The following is a 14,860-nucleotide window of genomic DNA, read 5'->3' on the forward strand; positions in this document are numbered from 1 at the left end:
TGAAACGACTTTTTATATTTTGTCAATTTACCAAAACTCGAAAAGGGTCCTTTAATGCTAGTTAGGTGTTCACAAATAAAGATGTGAAAAGGAACTAGTCAGTAATGTGTTAACCAAATATGGGCCATGCTCTGTGAAAAAGGGATTTAATGCAGTCCTGACAGGCTAATCAGGGATGAAACTTTCCGCTCTTATGATATTATTCGTTTAAAGAAAGTCTGTTCATAGAAAAAATTAGTTAAGGCGGAAAATGTTGTCCCTTTACGCACATGCATTTAACTCTCTTTTCACCGAGCGCGGCTCATATACAAAGAGAAACTGCAGCTGTAACAGAATTAAAGGCATAAGAGGACCTGCCACCCAGGATTTTTTACAGGCAGAACATGTTACCTCAACACGAACTAAGCTGACGTAACCGGCTATGGAATAATCGAAACCGTTTCCAGCAAAACGAAGAATGGTAAGTCGCAGCAAGTTAAAGAAGGATATCAACATATACACAGGTCCCGTACGCATTGGCTGACGAAGGTAATGCATCAACCCAATAACAGCCACCACACAAAGATGACGACCATTTATGGTGACCGCCTCCCAAAATGATTCCAGGTAATAGACCTTTCTGATGCCCAGTATTTGGGATCTATAAAGAATGAGTCATCAACGTTATGAGTCAGATTAAAAAATGCCACTTATCTTTGTACTGTCATGATAGCTGTTTATAATACAGTGGTGGGAAAACAAGAATTTACCAAATAATTAATGATCTATTTTGTACATCATTTGCTACCATTTCAAGACCGTTTAACAACTGTGGGACATGGGGAACATACAAGGGGGTTTTAAATTCATATTTACAAAGGATCAACAACCATGACACTGCTATTCCCAAGGTGATCTGGTTTTTTTTTTCCTTTTAATGGTCAAAGATTCTCACTTTTATGGGGATTAACAGGGAGGCAAACATGCAATATAAATGAAAACAAGGGAAAAACTGACACAAAACCATGTTTTCAATTTGAAAAGAAAAAAAAGTCAGATAAAGGGAGACAATTAAAAATGTGCATTGTTACTGATTGTTCCTAATTACCCCCCTTATGTCAAATTCAATCTATTTTTAGTCGCGGGGACCCTGACCTTGGAGATATTGAAGTAATTCTTTCTCATGACAAACTGTCCAATGATTGTGAACAAATGTACGGAGTAATTTTAAAATCTCACAATTAATGATATAGTTTTGGCCTGGACAAGATCATTTATGGCCATTTTGACCTTTGAACTCAAAGTGTGACCTTGACGTTGCATATATTGACGTATTTTTTTTTCGCATGACACACCCTCCAATGATGGTGAACAAAAGTGACATATGATTTCAAAATCGCACAATGAACGACATAGTTATGGCCCAGACAAGCTTGTTCCCAAACCCACCCTCCCTTTTCTTACCACAACACTTTATTGAATACACTGCAACTCTTATATAATGGCAAATCAGCTATGGCTCCCAAAAATCTGCCGAGCATAATTCCCAAATAACATGTTTTAATCTGAGAATTTGCTGAGATCAAATCCGCTTCAAGCTAGTATTTAACTCTTTTTATTATCCACTTTAATTTTCTGTTTAATCCGACATTTATAATCAAGTTTTGACCAGATTGCCAGATTGTTTGCTTTCATTGTATATCACTTTAACACCTGCGTACTGCGATAAACAATAACCCCACTTGCCAAACATCACAGGTTATTTAAGGTGTTACCATTCTCTATTGAATTTTCTTCGAACTGCCGAAACACACCAGTCAACACATGTAAATGAAGGTGTATACAATTTTAACTGTAAATGTCACAAGTCAGTACTGACCTATAGATCTCAACAATCTTTGCGCGTTACATACAGTGTAAACTTCTTGCTTTTAATTTAATGGTAAAGTTCTCTCAGTTTGTCAAAATGCACTACTATTAAAGCCCATGCTTTCCATGAGGATGAACGATGTCATTTTGTACCAGGGTTCTAATTTGTGCCACGGAGCGTATATTGTCATCTAGAGTCCGTGTTTGTGCATGCTTTCTTGAACAATAAAACTTGGCAATGGTTTTTGGATTACAAATGTAATCATAGGCATTTGAAAATACTTACATGGAATAATGTTTTGTGTTACACCAATGTGTAACATATGGATATGGATTCAGACGCTTTCCCCAGTTGCGAAAGTTTCAGACAAAAATTTCGTATGCTGATTTTGTTAACAGAAAATTTGTTGAGTGGGCGGTTAAAAAACAGGGTTGGTCGGGTAACCGGAAAAATTACTTGTCCTTTTTAGGCCTAATTTCGAATGTTTTAACCAGTCAATGATTGAGAAGTCAAATTTGCCACAAGATAAAATTGTCTCGAAATATGTAAAGTTGGCGTTTTCGGGGAGTGTTTACTTGATTTTTATTGGTATTTTTTTTGCATTTTTTTAGAAATTGAGAAGGGTCCAGTTCATTTTGGGAACGGGTCCGTAGGTCAATGGGAACAGGTCCGTTTACCGGACCCATCCAAAGAAGCAAAAAAATCACTGGTATTGGTCCACAATTCCTAAGGAGTGAAAACCTTTCATGCTGGTAGTCCACGGACTATCATGCTGAGGATGACCCCCAATTATAACAGAAACACTTATAAATACATCTAAACAATCAAGTAACTAAAACATTGTTCATGCACTGTGTTGACAACATATGAAACCCTGAAGGTGAAAGGATTGTTTTGTTTTTTGCTTACTTGCAGCTACAATTGAATTTAATATCTACATATAAATGTGCAGCTAGTGGCAACAACCATGTTCATTATGGTCAAAGCAGTTTTTTTTCCACCATTTTGGGAATGGGGCCGATCCCTTTGCTTTGGGAAAGATTGTGTCGTTTTGACTAAAATTGGGCTACTAGTCTTGTTGATATTCACCTAACAAATACTTTAAAATTGAGATAGTTATTTCATACCTAACAAATACTTTCAAATTGAGATAAAGTGATTTCAATATTATATTAACTAAGGTTCAACTTATAGAGATGGATTTGAGATGATCAAGTGTTGAGACTTATGTAGATTTTTGTGTGTGTGATAATCTTCAGTTGGGAGTTTTAGGCCTCATTTGGGAAAACTATATTCTTTTTCAATTGGGAATGGTTCCCCTACCGGACCCAAACTTAAATGATAAAAACAAACACTGCGATGTAACAACTTTGTTTAATAACAAAACAGCAAAACAGCAGTTCCCTACCATGTTGATGCTGTTAGAGTAAGAACAGGATTTATGTCTCTATCTCAAAGAACAGTTTTCACTTAATTATATAACCATAGCAGCCATAATTGTGTCTGACAAAACCTTGTCTAAGTTCTTTTGAGGTTTAGCACAAGATCCAGATTTTCAATTATTCCAATTGCAATCACAATTATTTTCTGACAAAACCTGAAATAATATCCATATTCCCCTTATGGCCTTCTATCCATTTAAAATGTTACATTAACTTCGCTTTAAAGCTTACTTCCATGCTATGACAGTGTGATTAATTGTGTACAACAACATAAAACAAGCTAGATAAAGTAATTCGCCGAAGGTTCAACTTAAAACTGTAGAATCTGCTTATAATTTTAAGTTTATCTCATTCATAATTTTTGTGTGGTTTATAGAGAAATGCATGTGGTTTAGAATTGATAAAACACTATTCAAAACATTAAAAAATGACAGATGACATTAATGATAACTTCTGCTGTTTATCATAATACTACTTTTTGTTTGATTCCCAAATTAACACAGTAAGGTAAGGCCTGACATCTGTTAATAAATTATCCAACAAGCCAATTTGTTGAATTGATATCCCCCGCCAATATGCTTCTGGACACAAAAGTGTTATATTTGACACTCAGCTAAAAAAGCATTTTTTTTAGATACAAAGGGTCATAACTCCGTTATTAACAGATGGTTTACAATGCCATTTGGCATGCATCGTATCATCCTCTTATCCATATATATACTCATACCAAGTTTCAATGAAATCCACCAAAGCACTTACAAGATATGGCTCTGGACACAAAAATTGCCAAAAAACGCCAAAACAATATCCCTCCGCCTTTGGCGGGGGATAATAGAACATTAAAAGAAAAATGTGTCCTAACAGGGATCAATCCAATGTCCATTTAGGTCGCCGTGGTGTAATGGATATGGTGTCCGCCTAGCGACTGGGAGGTCACGGGTTCGATCCCCACCGTGGGAGGGTTCTTTAGATCACCCCCAAAAACACCAAGTACTGGTTCTAGGCCCAGGAAACGGACTCGAGCGCGTTTATATAAGCCCCAGGCTTTCAATGCAATCAAGCTAAAATAAATAGGTTTAAACTAATCCAATGTCCTTTGAATTAAAAAGCTATTGCCTCAACCACTCAGCCATCCAGACTGCTATAAGAAAATCTTTGTTTTATACTTTAAGTTTAATCCAACTATTGTTGTGACATTTAACTCTTTCAGTGCTGGAACCTAATTTTGAAGGCCTTTGCAAACAGTTTGGATCCAGATGCAGGGGTTTTTCTGCACTGTCTGCGCCTCCGGACAACGGAGGCATTCCCAAAGCAAACGGACCCGTTCCCAACCGAATTTTGATTACATATTTCCCAATTCCAAAAAAAAAATTCTTTCAAAATCGTAAAAAGTAAACATAATTTATATCGAAAGAGTGACTTCCCTTCATCCGCGACGTAATTAAGCCTTTAGCGACTCAGATTTTAGCAGGTGTATTTGTCGGATGCATCTGCCAACATTGACAGCGATAAGGTTCGAACTGTTCCGCATTATAACAAGTATATAGAGCCGCACAATACACATTCTAGTCCAAATCTGTAGACGCTTATTTTCAAGCATGGCTTCCCATAACGATAAGTACTACAGCAGTGTTGCATTGGAAAAGGGATCGACATACGGCGGTGTAGATTTGTTGGCTTTGATGGTGCTAATGTAATGAGCGGTGAAGTATCAGGTAAAATGATATAGTCGTTAAATAAATTAATAATGTAGCAGTAAAATTAATGTTTTGTTAAATGTAACTGGCTTGCCTATTGTGGCTATGAGTTGAAGAATCCAATTGGAAATAATAACATTTTATTTGTATGTGTAGTTAATTTCTGTCTAATGTTATTTTAAGAAAGCAAAGAAAAATCATGCTGTGACTTGTGTGACTTACTTACCTGTTACCAGTGTTTGTTTTTGAAGACAAAATAACAAATAAAAACATGTTTTTTTGTAAAACCACCTACTTATTTAACCCTTAAAGCGCTGGAGCTGAATTTTAAAGGCCTTTGCAAACAGTTTGGATCCACACAGAACGTGGCGTCTCATCTGGATCCAAACTGTTTGCTATTCTGATAGTATTCTTTGAAAAAAATGAAGAAAATGCTTATTTTACAAATTCAGCAGACGACATTTTAGCAGACGACAAATTTCCCAGCATGCAAAGGGTTAAGCATGATAAAATTCCCAAATTGACCGTTTCATCGACTCGAAAATTCCCAAAATGGACAATTTTGTCAATAAAAATTCCCAATTTGGTCAGACTCCTTTTCCCAAAATAGGCAGAAAAACCCCTGAGATGAGACGCCACAGAACGTGGCGTCTCATCAGAATCCAAACCGTTTGCTATTCTGATAGTAATTTTTGAAAAAAATTGAAGAAAATGCTAATTTTTGAAATTCAGCCGACGACATTTTAGCAGACGACAAATTTCCCAGCATGCAAAGGGTTAAAACAACAGAAACAGTCAAAATTTATCAATTGTTTCCTGTTTATTATGCTTTATAATGTTATCAATTTCAAATGATCATCCTGCTTAAACGACAGCAAGTTTAAGTTATGAGTCTATGCCATTTATGGCATTTCAAACCATGATGTTCAGTGTTCTTTTATTTTCAATCTGTGACAAAATGTTGTAAAATTGTCATTTTAACAATCAGTGAAAAAGCCCCTTTCACTATGAAACTACTTTATCTTCTAATAAAAAAATTAAAACATAAATAAATTTGACACTTTTGTATTTAACAAACACAATTTCAATTGGATATAAGTGTGAAACAGTTTTACTATTGCATCTATTATAGAAAAGCCAAATTAAATGTAAAACTATTGTATATAGTTAAACAAAACATCAAGCAGAATTAAATGTGAAACTTGTGTATCTCAGTAAACAAAATTCAGAAATAACCAGGGCTGTTTGTAAAACATGCATGCCCCCCATATGGGCTGCCAGTTGTAGTGGCAGCCATTGTGTGGATACGTTTTTTGTCACTGTGACCTTGACCTTTGACCTAGTGACCTGAAAATCAATAGGGGTCATCTGCCAGTCATGATCAATGTACCTATGAAGTTTCATGATCTTAGGCCTAAGCATTCTTGAGTTATCATCCAGAAACCATTTTACTATTTCGTGTCACTGTGACCTTGACCTTTGACCTAGTCACCTAAAAATCAATAGGGGTCATCTGCCAGTCATGATCAATGTACCTATGAAGTTTCATGATCCTAGGCCTAAGCATTCTTGAGTTATCATCCGGAAACCATTTTACTATTTCGTGTCACTGTGACCTTGACCTTTGACCTAGTCACCTCAAAATCAATAGGGGTCATCTGCCAGTCATGGTCAATGTACCTATGAAGTTTCATGATCCTAGGCCTAAGCCTTCTTGAGTTATCATCCGGAAACCATTTTACTATTTGGAGTCACTGTGACCTTGACCTTTGACCTAGTGACCTGAAAATCAATAGGGGTCATCTGCCAGTCATGATCAATGTACCTATGAAGTTTCATGATCCTAGGCCTTAGCGTTCTTGAGTTATCATCCGGAAACCATCTGGTGGACGGACAGACGGACCGACATATGCAAAACAATATACCCGCTCTTCTTTAAAGGGGGGCATAAATATGATACTAGTGTTAATAAGGAACACAGTCATGCAGATTTAATATGAAACCGTTCAACTAATATTTTTAGTATGCATATGTATTGGTTATTAAAGTGTGAAACTGTTGCATGTTATGTACAATTGTAAAGCAGATGTAGGTGTGAAACTATACTTTTTGATACATACAAATGTAAAGCAGACACTTCAGTTTTACAGCTAAACCTTTGAAAATACCAGCACCAGAAACCAGAGTTTATGCCATCCATAATTTTAAGAAACATTTAAACGAAAAGAATATCTGTGAAACTGATGGATGCTCCCCGATACTTTAGATTGGCTATGGATAATGGGTTGATTGTAACCATGGGAACAAGAACATTCAGGGCAAACAATTCATGAAAGAACAGACCTGAACAACCGAATAATACATGCATGACCATTGCTACCAAGAAAAAATGTCTTTGTATTTGGATCGCTAGTTTCGAAGAATTTGAACAGCAATTTAAATGTCCTACTTGTAACAAAAGATCAATTGATAATTGAAAAATCATAGTGCGGAACAACCTAATAATATATGTATGTCCAACCTTTAAAAATGCTGCATAAAATGTTTAATCAAATGCGTATCATAAGTTTCTGAAATCTAAAATGGTTACAAATTACCAGGAAGAGAGGGCGAATATTTTTATCACAAAAATGTGTCCATTTGTTATCCCAGCCACACCTGATAACATCAACATTACAATTAAGACAAATGGCAACAATATGCTGCCCCATATCGGGGAGCATACAAAACACAACAATAAACTACTAACAGCATGCTGGTGCTACTGCAAACTAGATGGATCACACTCCAAACACAAACCTGCATCCTTTTAAAGGTGACTTTTGAATCAGATATGTACTGAATTGCGAATGGCGTGAACAGTACACAGGCTAGACGAACGGCTTGAAAAAGTGCCATCGAAACGAACACTCTTTCAGACGTCAAAATGCCCCCCGAATAAACAAAAGCCAAATATACTAAAAAGGCGATGAGCTTAACAGACACGAAAAAGGGGCCAAGAATGAGACCCCTAATGTATCCAAGAAGTTTGACCTTGGATGCTTCGTCCCTGAAAAGGATAGTGATAAAAAAGGAAAGTTTATGCAGATCTGGGCTGATATGTACTATAGAGTAAAGTAATTCAAAGTGTTTAGATTTTATACTACAGAGATTTAGTCGAAGAAATTGCAGAAATTCAAAGTGTATAGATTTACCTATTTCAAATTAAAATTATGCACATAATCATAATCAACTTGAACAAGCAGTCCATAAAGAACTTTCTTCAATCTACTTTTCAAATGGTGTTGTAGAAAATTTAAAGATAAAAGCCACCGTTCGTGTTTCTTAAAGTCATGTTAACAGCTACGGTATTAGAAATAACCTTTGCCTAACACTACTGTCTTAAAAACAAATACTTGACATTTTTAAACTGTTGAAAATACACAAGATGTTTTATTTTACATTGAAAATAAACAACACCAAGAGGTTGATATAACAATTTCAAATACCTGCTTTTTTATGCTCTGACAAACAATGAACGAAAATTAAAGTTTGGCCTTACAATTTTTTATCTCTTTTCATTCACCATTATAAGAAATAAACATTTGATATATATGAGCTTGGATCTGGAAAAATGGGGCTTGATTCATGTGCGTAAAGTGTCATCACAGATTAGCCCGTGCAGTCTGCACAGAATAATCAGGGACAATATTTCTGCTTTTATATTTTTCTATTAAAGTAAGTATTTTCTTAGCAAAAAATCCAGTTTAGTCCAAACGTGTTTTCCCTAATGAGCCTACGTTGACTGCACAGGCTGATATTGGCTGATACTTTTCACACATGCATTAAGCCCTGTTTTCCAACTGCAAGACTCATATACAAGTTGTTTATTGCTTTATTCAAACCAATTCAGAACAGTACATTTGCTTGGCAACAATGAGTGATACCAACACCTCACACTAAACCCATTTATGCCTAGTGGACTCTCCCATCCTTCTAAATGGAATCAATTTATTTCCAAAATTAGATATGTCTAGTATATTTATTTCTATGTTTAGAATATTTCTTACAGAAATTTCTTTAAGTGAACAGTGCAGACCCAGATGAGATGCCGCAACATGCGGCGTCTCATCTGGGTCTATGCTGTTTGCCAAGGGCTTTTTTCTAGACACTAGGCATAAATGGGTTAAAGCTCTGGCTAAAAATATGAACAGAATTATGCACATTATAAAAATGCGTTTTGCTTTTTCGGAACAGATCGTAATATCTTTCTAAACCGAAGTAGTGTGATAAAGTGTCAGTTAACCCTTAACAACTCATTTTTGACCAAAAGATTTCATAATATGAAACTCTTCAAGTAAATTAAATTAATGTTTAGTATGTTATTATGTTTCCTTAATTGTATACACATGGGTAAATTTAAAGCAGCAATTTGTTTTAAATTATATAATTGGGGCAAGGCCTATATAATGACATCTGTTGAGATATTGGGAAAATCAAACATCAACCTCATTTTTTGTTGTTGTCATGGAAATACCAAACAAAATGGGTATTATTATTGTATACTCCATTTAATTAGAAAAGTAATATATAATATTGAAAAGGCAATACTCACCAAATGTATTTGTTATTTATATATTTTATGTCATAAAACAGCTCAAAATGTTGGTACAGTATGGCGAAGATTAAATACATAATAATAAGGAAACAAGAGGAGCTGTGGTGAAAAGACATTCATTATCATAAATAACAAATCTAAACTTATATTAAAAAGAGAATATTTGTCTACGTACATGTGTAAGCCAGTGTCTGAACAAAAGCCCGCCCATAAACAAAAGTTTACTAAATTTTTAGACATCCCAGGTACAAACATTTTGCTAGGAAGACATATGCACAAGCTTCACACAAGTTTACGTCTATACTTATATCGTATTGTGCTTATGTGTATCAGGGTTGTGCACATTTGAATACTTGTTATGCTTTTTTGTTTAATTGCTTTTCTTAATTGTATGATTGCTATGCTAATATGTATGATTGCTATGCAGATATGTATAATTAATGCTAATTTGTATAATTGTCATATTAAGGCTGTTCCAATAATGGTACACTTTACCGAGATTCAGTTATAAATGCATATCCTTAATAATGGTTTTGTGTCATTATTAAAGCTGGACATTTATGTCCCTTCAAGGAAATAAATTATCTGCTTACTTTGGAAAATAATTAGCATCACAAAATATGTTTGTTAACACTTTCTCACTTAGAAACAAAGTGAAAATGACTATGTGCAAATAACATAAAACCAGAACAGCCTGCAAGTAACTCGCAGTCTATTCAGGTTTTATGCTGTTTGCTGCTCATCGGTATCTAAGAGTTGGAATTGAAGCCTTAAAAACGTGAATAAAGTAAGAAAGGAGTTACTCGCAGGCTGTTCTGGTTTTATGCTGGTTGCAAAAGCCATTCTCACTTTACCTCTAATGGGCAAAGTGTTTAGAAACAATTATCATATCTGTTTGATAATATATTGTACTTAAACAATACACAACACACACGTGCCCCATTGGTGTTGTTTTCAGTCAATCTGATTCAAAATAATAACAAATTCAAGGTCAATCTCAAGGTCAGTTAGTTTAAATCTACAAGTATTTCTTTAGCTTTGTTACAGCAAAAAATCCAATTCTTATTGAGGCTCTCTTTCGAGTCTTTCCCTGGTTAGAATCAGTGCTTGGTGTCTTGGATGTACCACAATGGGGATAAAACTCCTGATCTGCTGGTCGCTAGGGGAAACCACATAAAAAGTTAGTTGTGTATATAGTTGGATAATGAAGTTTCTATAAGCCACAACTGAGTACAAGAACCTATGTATTTTCCTTCAGAAGGGCAGGACTATCACATTATACGTCCACAGCATCGATTTAGCCTGGTTTTGGGAAAACTGGGCTTAATCAGCGATTTTTTTCCTTCTTTATAAAGTACCGGTAAACGGCACTTTCCTAATTACGAAAAAACTACAAATTTCCCAATTGCTGGCCAAAAAAATCCCAATTTAAGGTAAAAAAAATATAATAATAATAAATTATTTATTTTTTTTGGAAAATGCAACATTTTGTTAGTTTCCCTGTGCAGCTCTATGGTTTGAACCTAGGTAAATATAATATTGACAGCTTGAAAACAGAATCAATTTTTAAGTATTTGGGAGCATAAAATCAAATACACCAATTTCCCAATTTGAGGGTTTCACGACATGATTTTCCCCAATTTTCAGGTTTTCACGACTCAATTTTTGGCAATTGGACCGGTACGGGTACTTTTCCCAATTGGACAAAAAAAATCGCTGTTAATCCATTAATCCAGATTAGCCTAAGCAGTCTGGGCAGGCTACAAATGTAGTTAGGGATGACACTAACAGCTTAATCCTTTCACCCATTAGAGGCAAAGTGCAAATGGCTTTCGCAAACAGCATAAAACCAGAACAGCCTGCGAGTAACCGTTCAGGTTTTATGCTGTTTGCTGATCATCAGTATCTAAGGGTTGGAAATAAAGCCTTTAAAACTTGTATTTAGTAAGAAAGGTCTTAAATTAAATATATATAACTTTCTAAAGGACTAAAAATGCTTGAAAATACGTATTAAGTGGTTAAGGGTTAATTAACTGGATTTTCACAAAGAAAAGTCTTCCTTTAAATTAAAAATGCAATAAAAGCTGAAAGTTTCTGGTAACTCTGGGGAAGACACTATACACATGCATTAACCCTTTCAGTGCGGGAACCGAATTTTGAAGGCCTTTGCAAACAGTTTGGATCCAGATGAGACGCCACAGAACGTGGCGTCTCATCAGGATCCAAACTGTTTGCTATTCTGATAATATTCTTTGAAAAGAATCGAAGAAAATGCTAATTTTAGAAATTCAGCAGACGACATTTTAGCAGACGACAAATTTCCCAGCATGCAAAGGGTTAAGCTCCCTTTTCTCAGAGCAAAACACATTTAATCCTAGTGGGAGTTGATTAAAATACAGGACAAATGCAAAGAGATGAACATGTTTCAAACAATTTCAGGTAATTGGTTGTGATTTAACCCATTACCACTTAGATACATTTTTTTAGACATTTGTATTTGAGTTACTTGCAGGCTCTTCTGATTTTCTGCTGTTTGCACATAGCCATTTTCACATTACTTCTGAGTGGAAAAGTGTTAAATTGTTACTAAAAGTTTGAGCAGGATCTTGCATCTTAATATCGTCAATTTTATCTTGAGCATGCCGGCCCAGATGGCTGACATAGTGTCAATATAAAGTATGCTGCTTACTTTCGAACTTTCTTTACAAGGTCACCAAAAGGTTTTTCCCAGCAGTACATTTTTATGACGCGCATTCCTGCGATGATTTCGTTCATAAGTCGAACTCGCTCGTCAGTGTACTTTGCTGTCTTCGTTCTGAAATGCAGCAATTCCAATGCATTTTATACACCAAGACATGGACATAAGAAACAAATTGAATATGCTATTTGTTCTGTTTTCCCTCATGTAACACTGTGTTAGGCCATCATATAAAACTGATAAGTGAAGTTTGAAAGCTTTTCACGTGCTTAACATTCATTTTTTTCACACTATATACAATTTTTTTTCTTTTTTTTCTTAGATAAATGAAACTGCATACAGGCAAACATTTTTGTAGAGACAGAAACATTTTTATGACACAGTCATAAAAAGGCATAATTGAGAAGTTGCATGGAAAAATATATTCCCTTTTATATTGTCAGAATTTTTGTATAATATCTTGGGAACATAACTAAATAATCTGAAAGATAACATTACACGCTGAAAAATGTATTAAGTAAGTTATTGTATATTGTGTTGTGTTAACAAAACAAACAAAAATTTAAATTAATTGTTCAAATACTGAATGTCAGAAGCTGGTACCGGAATTTCGAAAAGAGTTTCCCCATCCAGCCTTGCACGGGAACCAGAAGTAAGAGAACTGCAAATCCTGCAAGTGTGGATGGACCCAACTCATGCCACAATATTGCTAACACTGCTACAGCCTCCAGGGGACCAACCCACAGGAAGTGCAGAAAAATCACAGCCTGAAAAATGAACAGAGGTTAGATATAACTAAACTTGGTTCAATATGTTTTTGCAATCCAGTACATCTTAAACAAGGGCACAAGGTAAATATTTATTTATTTTTTAACTGTGTATAATATTTTGCCACAGACTACCGTATTTTACCATGTATAGCGCGCTACCATGTATAACGCGCATGCGATTTTTTTAAGCCAAAATGGAGAAAAAAAAGAATTCAAGACCAAAAACCTGAAAATTTGGCAGAAAATGGCCGCCATTCTTATATTGCGCAATCATTTAATCTGAGTTTTTCGGGCGCTTAATTTTTTGTTTAAAAGTAGGGAGCATTTATACGATCAGGAGCATGGGTTGCATAGCACTATATTTTTGACAATTTTTAAGATTATTCTCTCAAGTACACCGTTATGTCCTTAATGCCGCGCACTGCGCATGTTTTTTCAAGACCCCTGCGCGTTAAATTCGAACCACTATTACCTATTCCTCACATTTGAACAGTGTAACATTTTCATTACCTGCCGCTCACAACATCGTATGACATCTTCTGCAGACCCGCAACATCTCAATGTCCAATTTTACACAAATCGTCCGTGGATCCCATTTTATTTTTCATCGACTTAAATATTTCCCTTTAAGAGATGCTCCCCAATAAATCCAGTTTGACCCGGTATTTCGCCCCTGCACTGCGTCTAGTTGATAAGTATTTATAGTAAGACAAAGAATACACCCGAACGCTCAATTCCATACAGTTGGCGTTATCGGCGTAAAGCCATTTGACAAATTTCATTTGTTTGTCTCTATTGAAAGAAAATAAAACGAGTCTATATCTCTATTGTTGGTTTGTAACCTACGTAGTATACTCGCACAGTAGCATATTTATGCAGAGATCGGAAAATCATTGATAAATGTATTCGTCGTTTCAATGCTTAGGGCCTAGTAATTTCGGCAAATCGGAACTCAACTTACGTAAAACACTTGCTCAATTAACCGTTGAACTCCACCTCCGTTCTCTGTAAAAGGTTCGAAGGCGGAGCTTTGCATGTGCTATTATTTAATTGGACGATTGCCATTGAGGAACAAACACATGATTGGTTCGGCATGTTGATTGCTAGACAAAGGAAGCCAATTTTGTCGGCGAGAAACTTGTCGCTTTATTGCTTCAGACAGGAAGCGGCTTTCCTTTGATGACGTCAAACTGTCAATTCACATAGAGTGCACATTTTCGGAATTGCTAACATTAAACTTTGGATTAAATTATCAAAATAAAGCAAAAGCGAAGTTGAGAAATATTATTGAAATGATTAGCCTCAGTTCAAATAAGACGTTTTGCGTTGTAAATCAACGAGTTTTCATGACAACAAAAACTTTAACAAACAATACCGCGGCGCACGGGGATCGATATACCTCGATTTTTTTTAATGAACAATCAATGAAGAAGTGTGAAAACACCAACAAAGACATTTTTTTCATCTTTTAATTTTTGTCAAAACTGTTACTACCCCGGTCATTCCTAACCTTTCCCGCTATTTGTTGTTTCGACAACGGCCCCTTCAGTCTATAACATTATAGGGTGTAGTTTCTTTGCAATAACAAAAATGGCGGCAATTGTGAAGATTTACGATTACGAAATGGATTTTTAGCAATTTAGCAACCAGGAAAGCGTTGTGTCAATGTATTACGCCCACTGAATTTTTATTTTGAAATTTGAAGGTAAAAAACTGCGCGCTATGCATGGATAAATACGGTAATTCAATGATCAGAGTCAATTTTGAGACAAAGGGCCATAACTCAGCCAAAACTGGTCAAAGTCAT

The 14,860-nt window shown here is 35.5% G+C and overlaps 1 protein-coding gene across 7 annotated transcripts in view; it reads right to left on the reverse strand.

Annotated features, from left to right (window-relative positions):
• LOC127835371 (ATP-binding cassette sub-family C member 4-like) overlaps positions 1–14,860 on the reverse strand; it is a 105,869-nt gene that overhangs the window by 78,156 nt on the left and 12,853 nt on the right. For 5 of the 7 annotated variants that reach the window (XM_052361764.1, XM_052361763.1, XM_052361765.1 and 2 more), the window contains 2 exons: positions 12,887–13,050; positions 12,275–12,400 (listed from right to left, as the gene is read on the reverse strand). In XM_052361764.1, the coding sequence (XP_052217724.1) occupies positions 12,275–12,400; positions 12,887–13,050 (290 nt within the window). Of the gene's footprint in view, positions 1–390; positions 641–7,787; positions 8,038–12,274; positions 12,401–12,886; positions 13,051–14,860 lie in introns of all 7 variants that reach the window. The other 2 variants (XM_052361768.1, XM_052361766.1) reach the window with 2 other exon arrangements.

Source organism: Dreissena polymorpha, chromosome 6 (genome assembly GCF_020536995.1).
Source record: "Dreissena polymorpha isolate Duluth1 chromosome 6, UMN_Dpol_1.0, whole genome shotgun sequence".
Classification (NCBI taxonomy): Eukaryota; Metazoa; Mollusca; class Bivalvia; order Myida; family Dreissenidae; genus Dreissena; species Dreissena polymorpha.